General features: G+C 44.0%; 2 protein-coding genes across 9 annotated transcripts in view; one reads left to right on the top strand and one right to left on the bottom strand.

The window, feature by feature from the left end:
- Window positions 1–19,008, top strand: part of P2ry14 (purinergic receptor P2Y14) — a 47,751-nt gene extending 28,743 nt beyond the window's left edge. The window contains exon 2 of one of the 2 annotated variants that reach the window (XM_050120214.1): window positions 15,197–19,008. In XM_050120214.1, the coding sequence (XP_049976171.1) occupies window positions 15,221–16,237 (1,017 nt within the window). In that variant the 5' untranslated portion in view covers window positions 15,197–15,220 and the 3' untranslated portion in view covers window positions 16,238–19,008. The remainder of the gene's footprint in view (window positions 1–15,196) is intronic. The other variant, XM_050120213.1, reaches the window with a different exon arrangement.
- Window positions 1–19,479, bottom strand: part of Med12l (mediator complex subunit 12L) — a 301,518-nt gene that overhangs the window by 178,522 nt on the left and 103,517 nt on the right. The gene's annotated exons all lie outside the window — the stretch shown is intronic.

Below are 19,479 nucleotides of genomic sequence, written 5' to 3'. Positions count from 1 at the left end.
ATCGAGTCCCCCTCCCTAGTCAGCCCAAAGAGCAATCAGGGTTCCCTGCCCTGTGGGAAGTCCAAGGACCACCCACCTCCATCCAGGTCTAGTAAGGTGAGCATCCAAACTGCCTAGGCTCCCACGAAACCAATAGGTGCAGTAGGATCAAAAACCCATTGCCATTGTTCTTGGGGTCTCAGTAGTCCTCCTTGTCCGCTGTGTTCAGCGAGACCGGTTTTGACCCAGGCTTTTTCAGACCCAGGCCAGCCCAATTTAAAATTCTTTTATTAGAAAACACAGTGAAACGTATTTCAGCCAAAATGCTCAACCCTTTTCCTTAGCGTTCCCTTCCCCACTTAAAGGTCACAGAGGACTCTTACAGAGTTGCGTTAGAATGTCCATCCAGGTCTTCTAGGCTGCAAACGACAGCTGGAAGAGTTCTGTCAGCGCCAGTGCCATTCACGAGAGCATCGAGTACTAACCTCGTATGTGCTCAGAATGGTTTGCACGGGCAGGGAGGTGGCATCAGCCTATATTTCGGTACATCTATTCAACACTTGGTTTGCAACAGTCAGGCGGTTCTCAGATCCATGGGTCATGTAAGCTGCTAGGAAGGCTGTCTTGGCTAAAGAATCTCACACAAGTAAGGAGATGAGAGGAGTGCTCTGGCCTCTGGGGCGCCTTTCCTGCTGCCAAACGCAGCAATAGTGGCTTCCTAACGTGGAACTGGCACGTGGTACCAAGTTCCACGTACAAATACCCGATATTTTGTTACACTGAAATCCTTCGCTCTTAGTGCTTAAGAAGATCCTTTACTCGTGTTTTGTAGACTAATCATGTAGAGAATATAAATTCATGGAAAACTTTCTAGGTCTAGATGCTCATCCTACCATGGTAAAAGCAGAGCTCACACTGTGACTGTTCCCTTGTCTCGGCATTGTAAATTGCAATTGTCTACAATTCTGCTATGGGAAAGAAACTGATCAAATGAACTGGGGACGAGTATGCAACCCAGATGAATAAATTACAGCCACAGCTAACAACATGGACAATGTGTAGGAACACAGACGCAAACACCTAATTCAACAACCAGAAGAAACTCAAAGTGCTTTCAGATTTGAAACTTAGTGAGTATTTGGGTTCTCAGCTTAACCACACGCACCTGACCAGTAAAATTTGTGCAAACATTTTATAAAAAATCAAACACACTAAAATCTGAAACACTTCCAGTTCCGAGCATTTGGGTCAAGTGGGATTCTAAACTGTGCATGTAAAGTCAGATTTCATGTATTTATACATATTTTGCATCAATTGATAATACAAGAATCATAAAAGATTGCAACTTCATTTCTAATCAAAATATTGATTTGGAGAGGTGGCTCACTGCATACCTTCTACCCCTGAGGACTTGAGTTTGCTCCCAGAACCCACGTGATAGAGAAACTGACTCTCAGGAATCATCCTCTCCCATCCTTTCAATGTGCATACACATGCTCCATGATCAATCAATAAATTAATGCAATAAAATAATTTTTAGAAAATCAAAATTTATATATCTATATATATATATCACATGCAAATCACAAATGCTTTTAGGAATATATGTGTGTATGTGTGTGTGCATGTATGTGCATATAAATATACAGTTGCTATAATACTGTAAGGCAGAAAAGGAAAGGCTAGAGAAGACAAGATCCAGACCCCAGGGAAAGAAGCAGAGCATGGTGGGTCACAGGCAGGCCACCGGTTGCAGGTACCCACACACGATTCACAGGACTTTTTCTGTTGTTGAGTTTGAAGGAAATAAAAATTAACAATTAACAACCATGCTTGGACACTGTGATAAGAACGCATAATAAATCATGAGCCATAATTACTCTAGTTTATATCCAAAGATATCTACATAATTGATCTTCCTTGCAGGATGTGACAGTTTACAAAAAAACTACAATAAAACTCGCGAGATTCTGAACAGACTGGCCTTTTGATAGCTAAGTGCTTCACTTGCCTGCAGCTACGCGAACAGATTCGTGCAAACTGGGTGGCCACTGAGTTTCTGCTGTTTGTCACCCACTACTCAGAGTGGTCCCGCACTCACGCGGCTCACTGTTGGGACACTGGCATAGGTACAGATGGGAAGAGGTTGGAAACATTATTGAATTTTTTGAGGATGTATTTTATGTTATTACGTATGAATCTTTTGTTTGCATACACGTCTGTGCGCCACGTGTGTGTCGCTGCCCTCGGATATGGGAAAATGGCATTGGGCGCCTTGCAACTGGAGTTGACAGATGGCTGTGTGCCACTATGTGGGTGCTGGGGATAGAGGCCAGGTCGGTGTGAGAGCTATAAACAACTGAGCCATTTCTTCAGCTCCTGTCCAAAGCTTTAAGAGATGGAAAGAAAATACACCTGGTGGGGGGGGGGGGATTAGAGGACACAAGGAGGAGGGTGGCTGCTGCACACTGCTAAGAGAAAAAGCTCCTGAGAGGGGGTCACATGATCTGAGATCCGCAGGTCTGCAGCAGGGACAGGACCTCGGGCAGACACCAGGGCTCCAACTGCCTACGCCCCAGTGAATTTGTGTCCCTTTTAGACGTCATCCCTATAAGAGCGTCAGTATGAAAGCAAACCCAGCCGGCTGTTGCTGTTATTTCTTTGCAGAGTCTGACAAACTTAGGTGGTAGCTCTTGCAAGACCCTGACATGGCCCCTATCAGTTCTCAGGGATCCGAAACCTTCAGGAGTTTGAGGAGCCTCCTGAAGAGAGGAGGATAGAGCCACATGACAGGGCTCTGGAGGCCGCCTGTGGGGATGTGCTCAGCACACAAGTTTCTCTTATCTGTCTGCCTCCTGCATAACATTGGGACATTCTAGATCATTCAGCACCCAAGCTACTACTATGCATCATTTGCAGGGTCATCAGACAGAACAAACTAGGAAAAAGATTATTTTAGAAGAACACAGTATTTTCAACTAATTAAGGCATCAGTAACCTTAATCCATCCCACTCCTGGTTCTAGGACACAGCTGCACACAGTGAATCATCTAGTCAAGGTTTCTAGATTCTTTTTTTTTCAACTAAATGAGGACTGCATTCATCTCCCAAAATTTCTCAAGAATTTGAAGTTTCACAGTTTCCCATGATCCACCTATTCACTCTAATTACTACAGAAAAATGTCCCTCCATCCTCTTGTCAATTATCTGAACCGGCTCTGCAGTTTTGCTATTGCTAACAGTACCTCTGTGACCCACTGGCTCACAGTTCCTGATACACATCGGCAAAAATGCTGCAGTCTCCCCTAAGAGCTAAAGTATTCCATCTTCCACCACAGGAAACGTAAATGCTTGTTCTTACCAAATAGTTCCAGTTCACTTTCCACGGTGATAAACTTGAGAAACATAAAACTGAGTGCTATTTGTTAAGTCCTAAAACTTAACTTTTAAAAGTCCTGAACAGTTCTTACAAACATAGTCATATATATGTAGTATATATATATACTACATGGAATAATTTATATTTAAAAGGGAGAAGATAAGAAACACAGGATTCAGGGCAGGGCAACTTCTGAGTGGGAGAGAAAGACAGGGAGCAGCAGATGCAGGATGGGCTGGTAGGGCCCACGTGCTGAGGGGCTCTGAGCTCCTCCTCCTGGTGGGCTTCAGTCTGTATTATATAAGTTAGTGGGTACTCCGCTGGACAGGAGAACCACTGTGAAAGCAAACAGCATTATATGTGTGTATGATAGGAAGTAGTTTTCAAAGAACGACAGCAAAGGCTATATATAGAATATAGCAAGTATGAGAGACAGGCCAGGCCAAGACCTAGTAACCAGAGGCAAGGCGAGGTTAATCCACTGCAGTCGATGTCTGCATGAGATCAGTGGCTCCTTGACCTCTCAAGACACAAATGAATGGACCAGAGTTACAGAGTAAACAGAGAGGATGCTGGGAAAAAAGGAGGGAATACCAGCCCAGGTCAGGACCACAAGAACTCTGAGCTCCAAACAGGCATGGAGCACACCAGAGCCTTTCGTTGCTTTGCTCTCAACATCAAGGGCACTGACTAATAATTCGTATCAACAGAAAGAACATCTTTGCAAGGAAGAGAGATTTTTGCTTTACTTTTAATGACGCCATTAAAAAGATTTCAAATAATACAGTCATGGTATTTCAAGTGGTGGCGTGTACAAAAGAGTTGTGGGCCAAGGGGCATCTGCAGCTCTGGGGACCTCGGTGACCCCAGGGGCTGAGGCCTTGTACCTCCTGGACACTGCACACGGGACCAACTCTGCTGTTGGCGCACAAATAACAGCAGAAAGTAGTCCTGGGACTGAGGGAACCGGTGGTTTTTCACAGGAAACACTGGGAGATGCTGTTCTGCCTGCCTGAAGGTGGGACAGAGCGGACACAGCAAGGCAAGTCTGGCTCACCGGGGAGTGTGAAGCTGCTGGTGACCTCTGTCCTCTCCCAGGAGAGATACCTGAGGCACTTGCAGAAGATGCAGGGGCCAACAAATCTAGTCACAAAGCTAGTGGCTTGATTAGGATGACCCTTGCGAACTAAATCAACTAACCAGGGAAAGAGCACGTGAGAAAAGACTTAAAATCCCACCGAGGGCTTTTTAAACTAGCTTGTTTAGATACATAACTCGTACAGACTAACTTTCTCCATCACAGTGGACTGAAGTCAGTGGTGCACAAGAGACTTGATATAACTTTTAGACATACAGATAGAGAAGACACCACTTTTAGCCTGCCACTGGAGGAGAGGCTTCTTCAACTTCATAATGACCACAGAGACACACTGAACTTACTTTTTTGTCTTCTGTAATACCGTAGGTTAAGTAATTAAATCAGGAATTCAGACTTTCTGGAACTATCTATGATAAAAAAGTGGTTATAAAAATTCAGTGTTTGGGGCTGGAGAGCTGGATCTCTGGGTTTTCTACTGTGAGGAGGATTATGGTCTTTGAAAACATTCACAACTTGAGGGAAGGGTTTATATCTTGAGCACCTAGGCAAAGCAAGGTACTCAAAATATAAAATAAAGCATTCGCATCAGAAGAAAGATATGAAGGAGGTAAGCAGAGGCAATCCTTACTATGAACATATTTAAAAAAAAAACAAGAGTAAAAGAAAATCTTTTCTGGACAGTTTCACAAAATCTATAGAAAGGTGGGGCTAATGACTCGGTACATACAAAACAGGAAGATCTGAGTTCAGATCCCCCACACTCACACAAGTGCAGGGTGGGCGTGGCAGCCTGGGTGTAATACTGGTGCTAGAAAGCTAAAGAGGGTCCCCAGGGGCAAGCTAACTAGCTAGCATGACTAGCCAAAACAGTGGGCTGTCAGTTCAAATGAGAGGAAGACCCTGAATGTTATCCTCTGGCATGTGCCTGCATGTGCACACACACACATACATACAGACACATACACAGACATGTGTACACACCATACCACACACACACACACACACACACACGCCTGTACACGGATACACATACACATGCCCCCAAAGAAAGGATTCAAGGGAATCGAAGGAATGAACACACCCACAGCTATGGCTATCAACAGAAAGGAGGGATTATCATCAGCGTTTTCACAGAAGAGCACTTTCTCACAGCAGCGGTGAAACAGCATCTGACAGCTGCCATGGAGCAAGGCAAAATGAAGACCGTTTGATCCTATTAAACATCTCCTGGAAGGACAGATTTTTATAATAATAAGAGTATCGAATGGAATGCTGGGAAAGGACCTCTAATTCAACGGTGACTCCTAGTCTGTAGGTCAAGGTCTAGGAAGAAAATAAGTCCGAGATTAAGTGCACCACCTTTACGCTTCCACACTTCAACTCTACAAACTCTAAAAAAAGTATGGTTGTTCTCTCTCCTTAGTAAAACACTCAAGCCTTGCTCAATTTACAAGCTAGTGTCATAATATAATCCATTAAAATCAGAGGGCACTGATCCCTCCAACAGGGGTCAATACTTAGAACAGGGAGAGGGAGCACACAACACCCCAGGGGTCAAAGTATATGGGAACCAGGTCTGTGCACGGTTTCCACTCCCACTAACAGTCCTGGGCATTTAGATTTGCTCCCTTTGGCTATCTAACCCTGAGTCTTAAACAAACCTGCAGTCAGTGGTTGCTATTCAGCTCGAGTAGAAGCAAGAAAAATCTGCTTTCCACCCATGCAACCAAAGGATATCCACTGACGGCCTAAGTATCACAACGGGAAGGCCTGAATGCAAATACATAACTGAGAAATGAAAAGACCATCTCTCTGGGGCCAGGAGAGGTCAGAGATGCATTTCCTTGCATGGCTCTAGAGAATAGGGCCCTGCGTTCCAAAAACAATACTTCTGGGAGGGTAAAACAAATCAGGAATTCAGGATGCTTAGCCTAGTATTTCTAGAGAGAGAAATCAGATCTAAGCCCTCTCTGAAGGCAGCGCTACACGGGTTTGGGCTAACACTGACTGCTGAATAAGAGCAGAGCCCTAAAAACTCCAAAAAGCATAAAGCATTTCACCCTAACTGCTACTTTTTTGTAACAAAAATGGGGGAACAATCAGAAGTGAAGCTTCCATCACCCTGCCCCCGGGGAGAGGGTGGAAAGTGCTGGGCTACGCAGGTGAGTCAGGGCACTGTGCAAAGGGTCTCCTGTGCTTCCTGCGGCCCTGTATCTCAGGGCAAAGGAACGACAACCTAAATAAATATGCAAAAGCGAGGGAGCCCAAGAGGATGGGAGACAAAGCCTTCTAGGGGCTTCTGCTTCTTCAGCTGCCGGCTTACTCACTCCTGAGACGTTCCCACTGACTCACACACTGCCAGGTGCCAGGTGTCTGATGTTGACAGAAACAGGAACCCTATGAGGAAGCCTCTGTGCTCTCAGTTTAGAGATGTAATCTCTGAGAGACAGAGGCACCTGGCGTTTATTAAGATATCAAAACTATTAAGAACCGGAGCCACACTTCTAACCAAAACTCACTGCATCTCACGTGCATGCTTGCATTCAATCATTATGTTGGATGGTCTGTCCACTGTTCCAACAGAGCAGTAAATCATGTCCTCATCTTTAGTGTTAATGATGTATTCCACATGCACTTAAGGTATGGTAGCAAAAGGACAGCTAAATTATCGTCTTGTATCAGAGGGACGTCACATCCATCTGCCATTAAGCAGCCATTCTAGCAGTGACTGCGATGTCTAAAGAAAACCACAGAGCACGACTGCCACCTAGTGGACAAAGGCCAGGACTGCAGCGGAACATGTACCAAGGCACAAAACAGACCATCAACAAGGAAGCGAGACGGGCCCCCAAATTGATTCGTCCAAAGCTTAGAAACACTGACAAGTATAAAAGTAATGAGCGAAATTTTACGACAGCACCACCCAGGCTATCCAGACATGATGGTGGTGTAGAGGCCAGGAGAGCGTTGCCATTGTATAACCTCCAGAGCAGTGGGTGTACTCAACCTTTCTAATACTGCAACCCTTTAATATAACTCCTCATGTTATGGCGACCCCCAATCATAAAATTGTTGTTAAACTTCATGGCTGTAATTTTGCTACTGTTATGAATTGCAATATCAATATCTGACATGCCGGATAGCTGATATGCACCCCCCCCCCCCCGGCCCCGCAAGGGTTGAGAACTGCAGCTCACGAGCTTCATATTCAGAGGACAGCAGGGCCGTGGTCTGCGGAGCACAGGTGCCGGCATCACCACCCCTGCCCTCCTCCACTAGCATCTCCCCTCATCTGCAGCCACGATCACAAGACACTGAACACAGAAAATAAGCAGATGGGCCGGATGTGGCAGGCTTTCATGTTTCTGTAAGTTCCACTCACTGTGTTTGGGGAAGTGGCTAGAATTACAACACCAGGCTTGGACACTGTTATCAGTTTATTGTCCACGCCGGTCTAGTTCCTATCCCTTGGACTGTCTCGCATATAATCAAAGGTTGACTGTGAATAGTTTTTCTTCCTGAGTTTTGAAGTCTGGACTATAAGGAAGCGAAGACAGACCCACGTTTATATTCAGTGCAAGAGTTAAGTTCTTAGGGGTCTGCACACCAGCCTAAGATCACACGGCCATTTCTCAAGAGAGAGCTAACTAACAGTTCCCTGTCACAAGAGATGTGGATCACTGAACTGGAAGGCCACAGAGGCCAAGAGCTAGACAAGTCAGGTTAGCCACGGTTCACATGTACCAACACAGAAAATAGGCCTCAGAAGAGAAGCAGCAGCCAGCTGGCCTTCCTCTTGCCAGAGAACTCAGGTGATCCATGTAGCCTACCAATTTATACAGCAGCCCCGAGCTTCTCCTGCAGCAGAGTCTTAGACATCAGCATGCAAGATGGGAGCTGAATCAAAATCAAAGCTGGCAGGGCATCTGTAACGGACAGTTTAGGAGCTGGCAGAGAAAAGGGAGCTGGTCTAAATAGTAGTGCAAGGAGGAGGAGGAGGAGGAGGAGGGGGGGGGGAGAAACTGAAGGGACCCAAACCTTGCAGAGCTTTAAAACATAAACACAAAACAGGATTTTCAAAACACATTTACAAATGCAAATACGTGCCTTTCAAAAAAAATCTTCTAGCTCCTGAAAGAACTCAGAAAACTTAAGGACACCATGTACCCACATGCACATGTACACACATGCACACACACATGCTCTGTGCCCCCTAAACTGTCTCTGAAGTACGACGCTTAACAGGTCTAAGTTTCAATCCAATCTGGACATGCATAGCCTACCCTATCCAACCTGGCAACTCAACCATTGTAAGCAGTGGCTGCTTACGCTGTAAGATGAGTTCCTAGCGACTCCTGGGCAAGGCTCTATGTAAATGTTTAGGTAACCCATGTCTCTACTGTCCTGTCATCTCTTGGGTCTTGATGACTGATCCTATACCATTCTCTGTCACAATACCCTCCATCCTTTTCCTCATCTAGTAAAGCCAATTCACATGGCAATCTTTGTTATCACATGCTCAGGAAGGCTGCCCTGACGCCAGCTTTCCTGGGGCGACAAAGGTCCTTCCTCCTTCAGGGAGAGCCCTTATACTCTACAGTACCACAGTTCGGTCCCCTAGAGTTCTCGGAGACGAATGGTTTCCACGGCATCCAGCAAACATGGTTTGATGTCTCCAGGAAGCAAATGGATAGATGATCTTGGGGTCTTGGCATAGAAAGAAGGACTGAACATCCACAAGAGCTAAGAGCCACAGTTTATCACAAGAACACAGACTTTCAATAACAAGGAACCTCAAAGGATGAAGCGGTCAGAAAATAAGCCAACTGAGGAAAGGACAAGGAACTGAGAAATGAGATCCACAGTGGCTTCTGGGATATGTGGTGCTAAGCTGTGAACATCCTCAGCATGTAAGAAAAAAAAATAAAAATGCAAGGACTCCTCCTGGGCAAGGGTGAAAACTGGCTTCTTGCTGGCTGAGCTGCAGAAGACGCACGGAGGCCATGAGGAGGGGGCAGTGCGGCTGGAACAGCTACCGTGAGGCTCCAGCAGGCAGCCAAGTAGAAGTGTTTCTGTGAAACCCGAGTGTTCCAAGCCAGGCCTCTTCCCTGAAGTCACTTGTCACACTCCATGGTCTGTCTGTGCCTCAGAAGCAGAGATGACCATTCTAACATCATAGGAGTCACCATATTGAGCAGGACAAGTTTGGACAAAGGTCAAGGTGTGAGTTCCAAAATACCCAGAAAGGCTAGAAAACTGAGGGCAGACTTAAGAGGCATAAAGTTAAATTTGCTAATTTAAAATAATTTTAAAACAATATTATGAAGTTTCTAAAAACATAAAATTCCTTGGAAACCACTTAGAATAATGACACCAAAGGAAAGAGGCGTATTATTGAGAGAGAGGAATCAAAGGGAAGTGGGAAACGCTCTTCAGAATTTTCAGCTTTGTACACGCCTCTACTATTGTGGGAGCAATGTTTTCTCCTTACTGCTGTGCTGAGTGATCACTCCAGTCCCAAGGACACACTTTGGCAAGTCAGTCTGCATAACTGTGAGATATCTCAGCCTGTGTGTTCGTTATTTTTCTTATAGTAACTCTTGATTGTCAAAACTCTTCTGTAAAACTGAGCAATCATGTTGAGTGTATTGGCTATGAAGTGTTTAGGATATAATTTTTAAATAATTTGTTGTGGTTTTTGCCAGGAAATCACAGGGTTAATGTTTGTGTTCTTTGATTTTCAAGCCTCTTCTTTGCTGACATCTTGTGGTATATGTAGCTGCATTCCTTCCCTACTAGATGCAACAGCACCTTCCTTCCTTCCCCGAAAGTCTTTGACAGTGGTTTCCAAGCATTGCCACAGGGAAACAGAGCTACCTCTGGTTTAAACAATCCACGGGAAGACTGCTGTGTGGGCTTTTTGCATTGTCTTATAAGAAGAGGGTTGCCTTTGGTTTCACTTGGGCTGGCTTCTCAGGCTGTAACATAGACACTTCACCTGGGAGTCCTGCTACAGTGAGAACAGAGGTCCCATGGCCCTGGAGTCCAGCAGGATGGCTGGCCCAGCAATCTCTGAGTGGCACATTTATTCATTATTTAAAGTATACAAAAATACTCGATACACTGTAATTGTGTGTGTATGCATGTGCATGCGTGCAGCACACGAAAATGCTGGCACCAGCTGGAGGAGTTGGATTCCCCTAGAGCTGGAACTACAAGTCACTGGGAGAAAAAGCAAAACTAAAAGCAATACTTTCTTGAAATACAAACTGCATGACACGCAGTGAATTTAATCCATTTTTCTTTTGTAACACAAAATTCTAAATTATGAAATGTAGGCCACATCAAAGATGAGGTCACACTGGGCTTAACCACTTCTGTAAAACAAAACATTACTTTAAAATAGTAACTTATTATTGTATGTGTTATCAAAATGCTATGAAGGAATCATTTCTCTTCTTCAGAGACAGAATTGAGATACCTAATACAGTAGTGTGGAATTCTAGGTGCTGCTAACTGGTCCTGTCTTTGTTGGGTGGGTGTTTGGTTCCTTGGTTTCTGTTTTCTCTGGTTCTTAAGAGTGTAGTGGCTGTGTGTGTCTTGCCTGGTAGGAAATGCTTCTAAGGTCCTGGTAGGTGTGGGAACTTGGGGGTACCAGGGAAAATGTGTTTCTGGGTATTGAGAGCTGACTCTGCAGAATGGGGATGGGATGTGGGGGGGCTAAAGGGATCCACAGGAGGGAAGAAAGCAGGGTATTACATCAGGATCTACTTAGTACCCTGGTACTGGCAACAGAGTGAGGCGAGGCCATAGCAAAAGGCCTGCTAGAATTCTGGACATTAGACTAGGAGAGTGGACATGGAGGGATGGAGCCAACTTGCTTCCCAGGCTGAAAAGGCCTGTGGTTTCCCAGGGAGACTTAACTGCTTTCTGGTGTTGGTGGTTCGGGTAAAGCCATGAGCAGGGACAGAGGTTTGATTTGTACAATAGACTCGAGAGGAGGGAAGGGGGTATAGGGAGGCCTCAACAGGTGGTGTGCTGCAAAGCTAGGGATGAAACTGGGGGATGAGATTTGGAGGGGAGAGAAGGCAAAGATCTGTAGTTAGCCCCTCTGTTTCCCGGATCAGAGTTGTGACCCTGTCTATTTCTTATGCAACAGATATTCCTGACTTTTGGGCTCAGTATGGAACTCACTTTTCATAGGTGCCTTCCTAGACAGTCACGCATTTTGAAGTTGATCAATGATCCACCCTACAGAGAGGCGGCACAATCTTGAGCTAGCTACACCCACAGATGTATCCCATACAATATATAAAAGTTGTAATGTTTAAGAGGTCTAAAGCTGTTATCAATAATGTTTTACAATTTATATTAGAATGAGGTGTGCCTGGTGTGAGCCTTTTGGCATATTAACATAGGGCAAAGGAAAAAGAAGACAGTTCCTCCAGCAGCAGTGGATCTCAGACCACTCCGTGCCCAGGCAGACAGCTACCTGTGACCACTGTCAAGTGTGTGGGGAAAGACCAAACAAATCACAGATACTTGTTCCCATTCCATTACCAAGGCCACTTGACCCCTCCAAGTCAGGTCAAAGGGAGGGTCCAGGAGGCACTGCCTACAAGCGTGAGCACGGGCTCTCTGCACCTACAGGAACACGGAGCAGCTACTTTTTCCACCATGGCGGGTGGTGTGGGGGGTGTTTACAATCAGACATAGTACAACTTGCACGTCCGTGTAAGTCCCAAGACACCAGGGAAGTTCCTTTACACGAGCATCCACAAAGAAGGGAATGTGTCTCATGAAATCATTTCAGGGAAATGTGTTACCGTTCTATTTATACTGACTTCTAGAAGCTAAAAGGGAAAGAATCTGGCTCTCATTAAATCATTTCAGGGAAATTCTGCTTCATTACATAATTATCACGCAGTTCAACTCTCTCTCTCCTTCAAAATTGTATACACAACTTCAAAATAATCCCGAAAATAAATGAGTTCTGCACCACTGTAGCTAAGAGGATGGTGACTGAGGCCACCAAATAAAAGCCAGGAAAACAGCAGTATTAATTCACTCAAGCTCTGGGAAGCTGGCTTTCAGACAAAAATTTATGTAACTGAGGGGGCAAGTTATTGAAAGCAATGAAAACATGGAAAAGATGCTCATTGTCACTAACCACTTAATATCAACTATGGCTTGAATGCTGAATGTCCCTCAAAGGCCATGTGTTGGAGACGTATCCCCAGAGTAACACTACTGGAAGATGGTAGATAAATACTGAAATATATGTCAAGGTCTGGATGGAGACAATGGGATCCCAGTCTCTCCTTTTTCTTCCCTCCTTTGCCTAGCCATAGGTCCAGATCAGCAGACCAAACAATCATGACCTGGAGCCTCCCAAACTGTGAGTCAAAGTGACTCTATTCTTACTGTAAATCAATCATCTCAGGTATTTTTTATAGTAGTATAAACGCTACTTACAATATATGAAGCCATAACATATGTGTAAGAACATAAGAGACCATCAAGGCAGCAAACTCATTTGCGGAGCCAAGCACACACAGCAGCGGCTCGAGGGGGAAGGGTGAATAAAAGCTTCTATGGGGGAAGGAACTTTAAGTAATTTTTCTTGCACAAGAAATATATACATTGGCAGGATCAAGTAGCAAGATGTATTTCTAGTTTTACCATAAGACACATGAAAAGAAAAATACAAAGGGAAAAAAGGCATTCCACTGAAGGAAGCAGTACACTGCTGGTCCTATTATACTTTTTATACGGAATACAACTGGATTTCGTATTGCATAGCCATAATCCTCCCTTCTTACATTTCCCTATTTCATTGGCATAGTCTGCCACCAACTATGTAGGAAACATGCTGCCAAGCACCAGCAATATAAGCAAGATACATCTGTAGCCTAAGGAACACACTGTCCTCAGCAATCTCTTTCCCACAACTATGGATTAGATGCAAGTATTCTGAGAGGGGTAATGCATGCCTGGTGTTTATTTTACAAGTATCTCAACTACTTAATGCCCTAAATACAAGGCTCTCTTCTGAAGGAAACATAACAGCCAGAGATGAGCCCTGCGACAGGAGAAAGGCACACTCATACACACACACACACACACACACACACACACACACACACACACGTAACCACACATTCAACCAATCATAGCTCAGTGTGGGAGAGTAAAACTTCTTAAAGAAAATGGCATCCAGATCAATAATGAAGAGAAGCCTGCCAGCTATGAAGGTAGCAATCAATTTTCTACACAAAGTCTATGTGAAGATCCAACAGATAAGGGAAAGAAAATAAAACAAGTACACACACACACACACACAAAAGAAATAGAGGGACCTGCAATTAAGATTAACTACACATTTAGCTAATGAAACGTTTTTTTTTTAATTTGTCATCTCAACATGTTTTACAAATAAATGATATCGCACTTTCTTTTTCATCCTGTCTGCACGATTTGGTGATGAACATTTTACTCCTACAGAGCACCCACCCTCAGGAAGCACTGCTGACATTTAAAACCAAAAGAAGAAAAGAAAAACCCTAGGAAGCCGCTTGTGGCTAACACCAACTCATTAGACAGGTCTAATTGAGAAGAGAGTTTGGGAAGCATGCTTAAACTTTCTGTAGAACTTTTGTCATTGTATTTTCTGATTTATGAAAATATTGCAACCAGTTTTTCAATGAAAATACAAAGGCTCAATTTTTCAAAATGACTCAGTCAAGCAGGAGAGAAGGAGCACAGGTTATAAGGCCACTTGCTGCTCTTGCAGAGGACTCCAGTTTGTTTCACACCAGAGATGATAGCTCACAACTGTCTGTGTACCTCCAGTGTCAGGGAATCCAAGACCTTCCAGCCTCCAGGGGCACTGCACACTCATGGTACCCATGCAGGCGGGGAGGTAACACACTCATACACACGAAGTACAAATAAATCTCTTAAAAAGTTAAAAAAATTACTCATTAATTATTAAAAATCCCAGCTAAAGTGTAAGTGTAGATGTTTTTAAGATACTGTCTTATGTAAAAAACATATGCATTGTGAGTTTCTTTACCTATCCACCTCAACAACTCTTCAAAAGTGCTAGGAAGGCTCAGTTTATGAGTTCATCATTTTATCTAGTATACAGAGAGAAGACTGACACATTACAAACTATTGTAGACATTACAATATTAATAGTAGACATTACAATATAAATACAGTAGTAAAATATACTGTCTTGCCGGGCGGTGGTGGCACACGCCTTTAAGCCCAGCACTCGGGAGGCAGAGGCAGGCGGATCTCTGTGAGTTCGAGACCAGCCTGGTCTACAGAGCTAGTTCCAGGACAGGCTCCAAAGCCACAGAGAAACCCTGTCTTGAAAAACCAAAATAAATAAATATATATATATACATATACATATACATATATATATATGTATATGTATATATATATATATACTGTCTTAAAGTTGCTACTTTTCAAGCCTATATTCAAATTAGTCTGTCCTCAGACCTAGAAGAAAGCACTGTGTGGGAGGATGCCACCCTCTGGGCTAATGAGAGCTCGCCCCATGCTTTCCATCTGAAGGGAGATAAAAACTCCACAAGAGGGAGTAAACGCTTCAGAATCTTGGCGGGTTTCACCAGATTCACATTCCTCCACTATCAGGTATCAGTCATGAATGACGTGAAGGCCGTAAATTGTACTGCAAGTAACTAGTCTGCTTCTCTACCCAGATCCTCGCCTCCAGAAGTTACAAGATGGCCAATTCAACCACCACAGACCCTCCAGACCAGTCCTGCTCCCGGAACACCCTGATCACGCAGCAGATCATTCCTGTGTTGTACTGCGTGGTCTTCATCACGGGGATCCTCCTCAATGGCATCTCGGGATGGGTATTCTTTTATGTGCCTAGCTCTAAGAGTTTCATCATCTATCTCAAGAACATCGTTGTGGCTGACTTTCTGATGGGCCTGACTTTCCCTTTCAAAGTCCTTGGCGACTCAGGCCTCGGTCCCTGGCAGGTGAATGTGTTTGTGTGCAGAGTCTCTGCCGTGATCTTCTACGTTAATATGTATGTCAGCATTGTGTTCTTTGGGCTCATCAGCTTCGACAGGTATTATAAAATTGTAAAGCCCCTTTTGACTTCTGTCGTCCAGTCAGTGAACTACAGCAAACTGGTATCTGTGATTGTCTGGATGCTCATGCTCCTCCTTGCTGTCCCGAACATCATCCTGACAAACCAGAGTGTCAAGGAGATTACGAAAATACAGTGTATGGAACTCAAAAATGAGCTGGGGAAGAAGTGGCACAAAGCATCTAACTATGCCTTCGTGAGCATTTTCTGGATTGTGTTTCTTCTGTTAATCATCTTCTACACGGCTATCACGCGGAAAATCTTCAAGTCTCACCTCAAGTCCAGAAGGAATTCCATCTCGGTCAAAAGGAAGTCCAGTCGCAACATATTCAGCATTGTGCTTGTATTTTTTGTCTGCTTTGTACCTTACCACATTGCCAGAATCCCTTACACAAAGAGTCAGACGGAGGCTCATTACAGCTGCCAGTCAAAGGAAACCCTGCTCTACGTGAAGGAATTCACTCTGCTACTCTCTGCGGCAAACGTGTGTCTGGACCCCATTATTTATTTCTTCTTATGCCAGCCATTTAGGGAAGTCTTAAATAAGAAGCTACACATCTCACTAAACGTCCAGAATGACACAGACACGTCCAAAACCAAGAGGGGAAATACAGTTCATGAAAGCACAGATACTTTGTGACTTCCCACGCCCTTCCGAGTACTGTCCATGTTGTTACATGACAATTAAGAAGTATAGGTAAAATGCATGCTTTTGACAACAAGTAACCTATCTACCAATATTATCCGGCAGGAAGTATGAAGTTCAAAACAATAAGAACAATAAAACTCCAACTTTCCATGTAAAATGAAAGTCTTTGCACATCACTTTTTAGATATCAAATAAATGGAGGAATAGCATGTGGTCTACAAATAACCAAAACTAAATCCTTCTCTGCTATTACCTTGCTTCCTAGGAGACACCCAATCTTTCAGGTGTTCTTCCTAAATATCTTTTTCTATTAATGCTCATATCTACTTAATGTTTTACATTCTGTGTGTACCAATAAACAAGTTGCCTTCAAAACCATCGGGGATTTCTTTTTATTAATAATCAATGTGTGTAGGAACACCCCCAGATTTCCTCACAACCGTACCTGGTTCAGCACAGTGTGCTTAGTCACACTTCAGGGCAAAGAAGGTGGTTACACAGAAAACGGAAACATTCCACTTGTCTCTGACTTTCCCAAATGAGTATTTCATATGCGCTGTGTCTCATTAAAGCTTTAGACCAAACACAGCCTAAACTGAAACAGGAACGTTTCTGTGCTGCTAGACAACATTCCTCACTTGCCCAGAAACTCCACGCTTCCAGTCATCGGTCAAATCAACAAAGAACAAAACTCCCCAAGATCTTCAGTCAGATCTTGAGGACTAAGCTTGCTATACGTGTTGGATTAAATGCACATGGCGATGGGAAGGGGACTGTGTTTATCATCCTTCAGAATTCCCACAGCCAGCGCAAACCTCCCCTTGACTAGGCTACTGAAGCAAATGTAAGAAGTGGAGAAAGGTACTAAGTAAAGCTTGAGTCACGTGGTGATCTCTTCCACTGCCGCCATCCTCTTCTCTCCACAATACAAAGTCACCTTCCCCTGTGGGACCAAGCAATGTCTTTGTAACCACTATGCTAAGGCGCATGACTAATAGGAAAGCAAGCATTTTAGGAAATGGTATGTCAGGGGGATAATGGGATTAGAAATCACAGCAGAGTAACAATTACTGCGTGCCAGAGCCACTATTAGGTTTTGAGGCTGTGCAGCGTACCCTTCTGTGCCGAAGACGCTGGACGATAGGGGTAAAGACTCTATGGAGACATCCGCTCAATCTCTCTCGCTCAGTGAGTTGTGTAGGTGTTGTCTTCAGCAATAAGGCCTAGCTGTCAGTTAGTGGAGAGCAACCTGTAGTCTTGGCAACAGCCTGGGTTGTTTTAGGATTCCCATGGGGTCTATTTGACCAATAACTAGATTAGATGTAACCCAATCCTGGTACTGGAAGCTTCATTTAGTAACAAGAAATGACCAGTTGGGACTCTGTCTCCCCATCATTTGGCAATTTCATTTATTACCTTCATACATGTATACGTTTTAGAAAGGTTCTGCTCTTTCCATACTAGCCCTCAAATGCTCCTTACTTTTAGCTTTTTAACTGTCTCTCCCCCACATTCTCTCCCACAACCCTTTCTCCCACCCATTCCCATTTGATCCCCCACTTCTATTTCCCTTTCCTGACAAGATCTACCTGCTCCCCCTAGACCCTTACTCTACATCTACCTTCCGTGGTTCTTGTAGCTTGGTTATCATTGACTTCACAACTAACAGCCACCTATAAATACATAGCATTTTTGTCTTTCTGGGCCAGGATACCTTACTAGGATAATTTTTTTCTAGTTCTTCCACTTGCCGGCAAATTTCATGATGCAATTTTAAAAAAAAAAAAAAATAGCATTCACCTTCTGGTTTATCTCCTCAGCCTCCACCCTCTTTTTTCTTTTTCTTTTTTCTTTTTTTTTTTTTTCTAGCAACACAGCATTTTTTTCTAGCAACACAACAAGGAAACATTTCCCTTTGAGAAAGCCACTTTTTAGGTTCTGAGCCATACAGTTAGCAGAGGTGAGTTAGTACTAGGCAATGAAGCAGCCAGCCTGAATCCAGCTGTCACAACTTGGGATGGAACAAGATCAGAACTGACCCAGTGAAAGAAAACCCCGGGCTCATCCTCAAGAAACCTTCTGGGAGGGGTGCTGTCGCGATGTAAACTCCAGATGTGCGGGAACGCCTAAGATTGGAGGCTTACACCACAGCAGGCAGACGAAAACTGCTTCAAATCTAATCCTGGTTTTACACTGAAGGCCTATTTCAGCCCCCACCTAAAGCCACACCCAGAACCTTGGACACTGGGGTATGTCAACTAGTAAACTCGCTACAAAAACTGTCATCTAAGAAGACTGCCCAGCGCCAAAAGGCCAGTCTTGAAGACACAGGGAACACTGTAGGGACTGAGCAGGTTATACATAGGACTATCTACGTGTATACAAACACATATAACAAACTGATGACAAAAGAGACCGTGAATTTGAAGACCGGGAAAGGGTATGTGGGGCAGTGGCTCTCAACCTTCCTATCGCTGCAACCTTTTAATACAGTTTATGCTGTGGTGACCTCCCAGCCATGAAAATTATTTTCATTGCTACTTTGTAACTGTAATTTTGCTACTTTTATGAAACGTAATGTAACTAACTGATATTCAGGTATCTGCTATGCAACCCCTATGAAAGGGTCATTCGACCCACAGATTGAGAACTGCTGTCTTATGGGGGTTTGAGGGGAGGGGAAAATGTAATTATATTATAGTATCTAAAATAAAATTAAAGAGATACTATACCGATTACAAACAGATTATCACAGCCTCCCCACTTTCCAAAACTGGCGTGGGTGATCTTTTAGGTGTGCATCTCTATGTGGGCATCTGTTTGGAACTACTAATGTGTGATCATCAGCGAAAAATCACTACTTCCTTTGGATCAGCTATTTGCTGCTAGAGTCTGATGACATGTGGATTACAATTTTATAAAAGTAGATGCCTACAAAAGAAACATTAAAAAAAAAGTTTGTCTACGCCAACACACACGTTCTAAACACTTGGAAGGTAGAGGAGGCAGGGTGGTCAGGAGTTCAAGGCCAGCCTCCGCTCTGGGTTTGGGGGAGAGACCATGCCTAAACGGAAGAAAGGAATAGGGTTGAAAGTGCCAGCAAACATCCTATGCTATTGTCTGGCTCCTGCATACAGACATACACGCACACCTTCAACACCAACAGTTCTAATTAGGGACTACAGAATCGACGGATGTTTTATTCTCTCTTCTTGTGTGGCTATGAGTCTACG

This window comes from Alexandromys fortis, unplaced genomic scaffold (assembly GCF_014885135.2).
Source record: "Alexandromys fortis isolate MF-2015 unplaced genomic scaffold, M_Fortis_MF-2015_v1.1 scaffold_172, whole genome shotgun sequence".
Lineage (NCBI taxonomy): Eukaryota > Metazoa > Chordata > Mammalia > Rodentia > Cricetidae > Alexandromys > Alexandromys fortis.
This window is presented reverse-complemented; position numbering and strand designations above follow the sequence as displayed.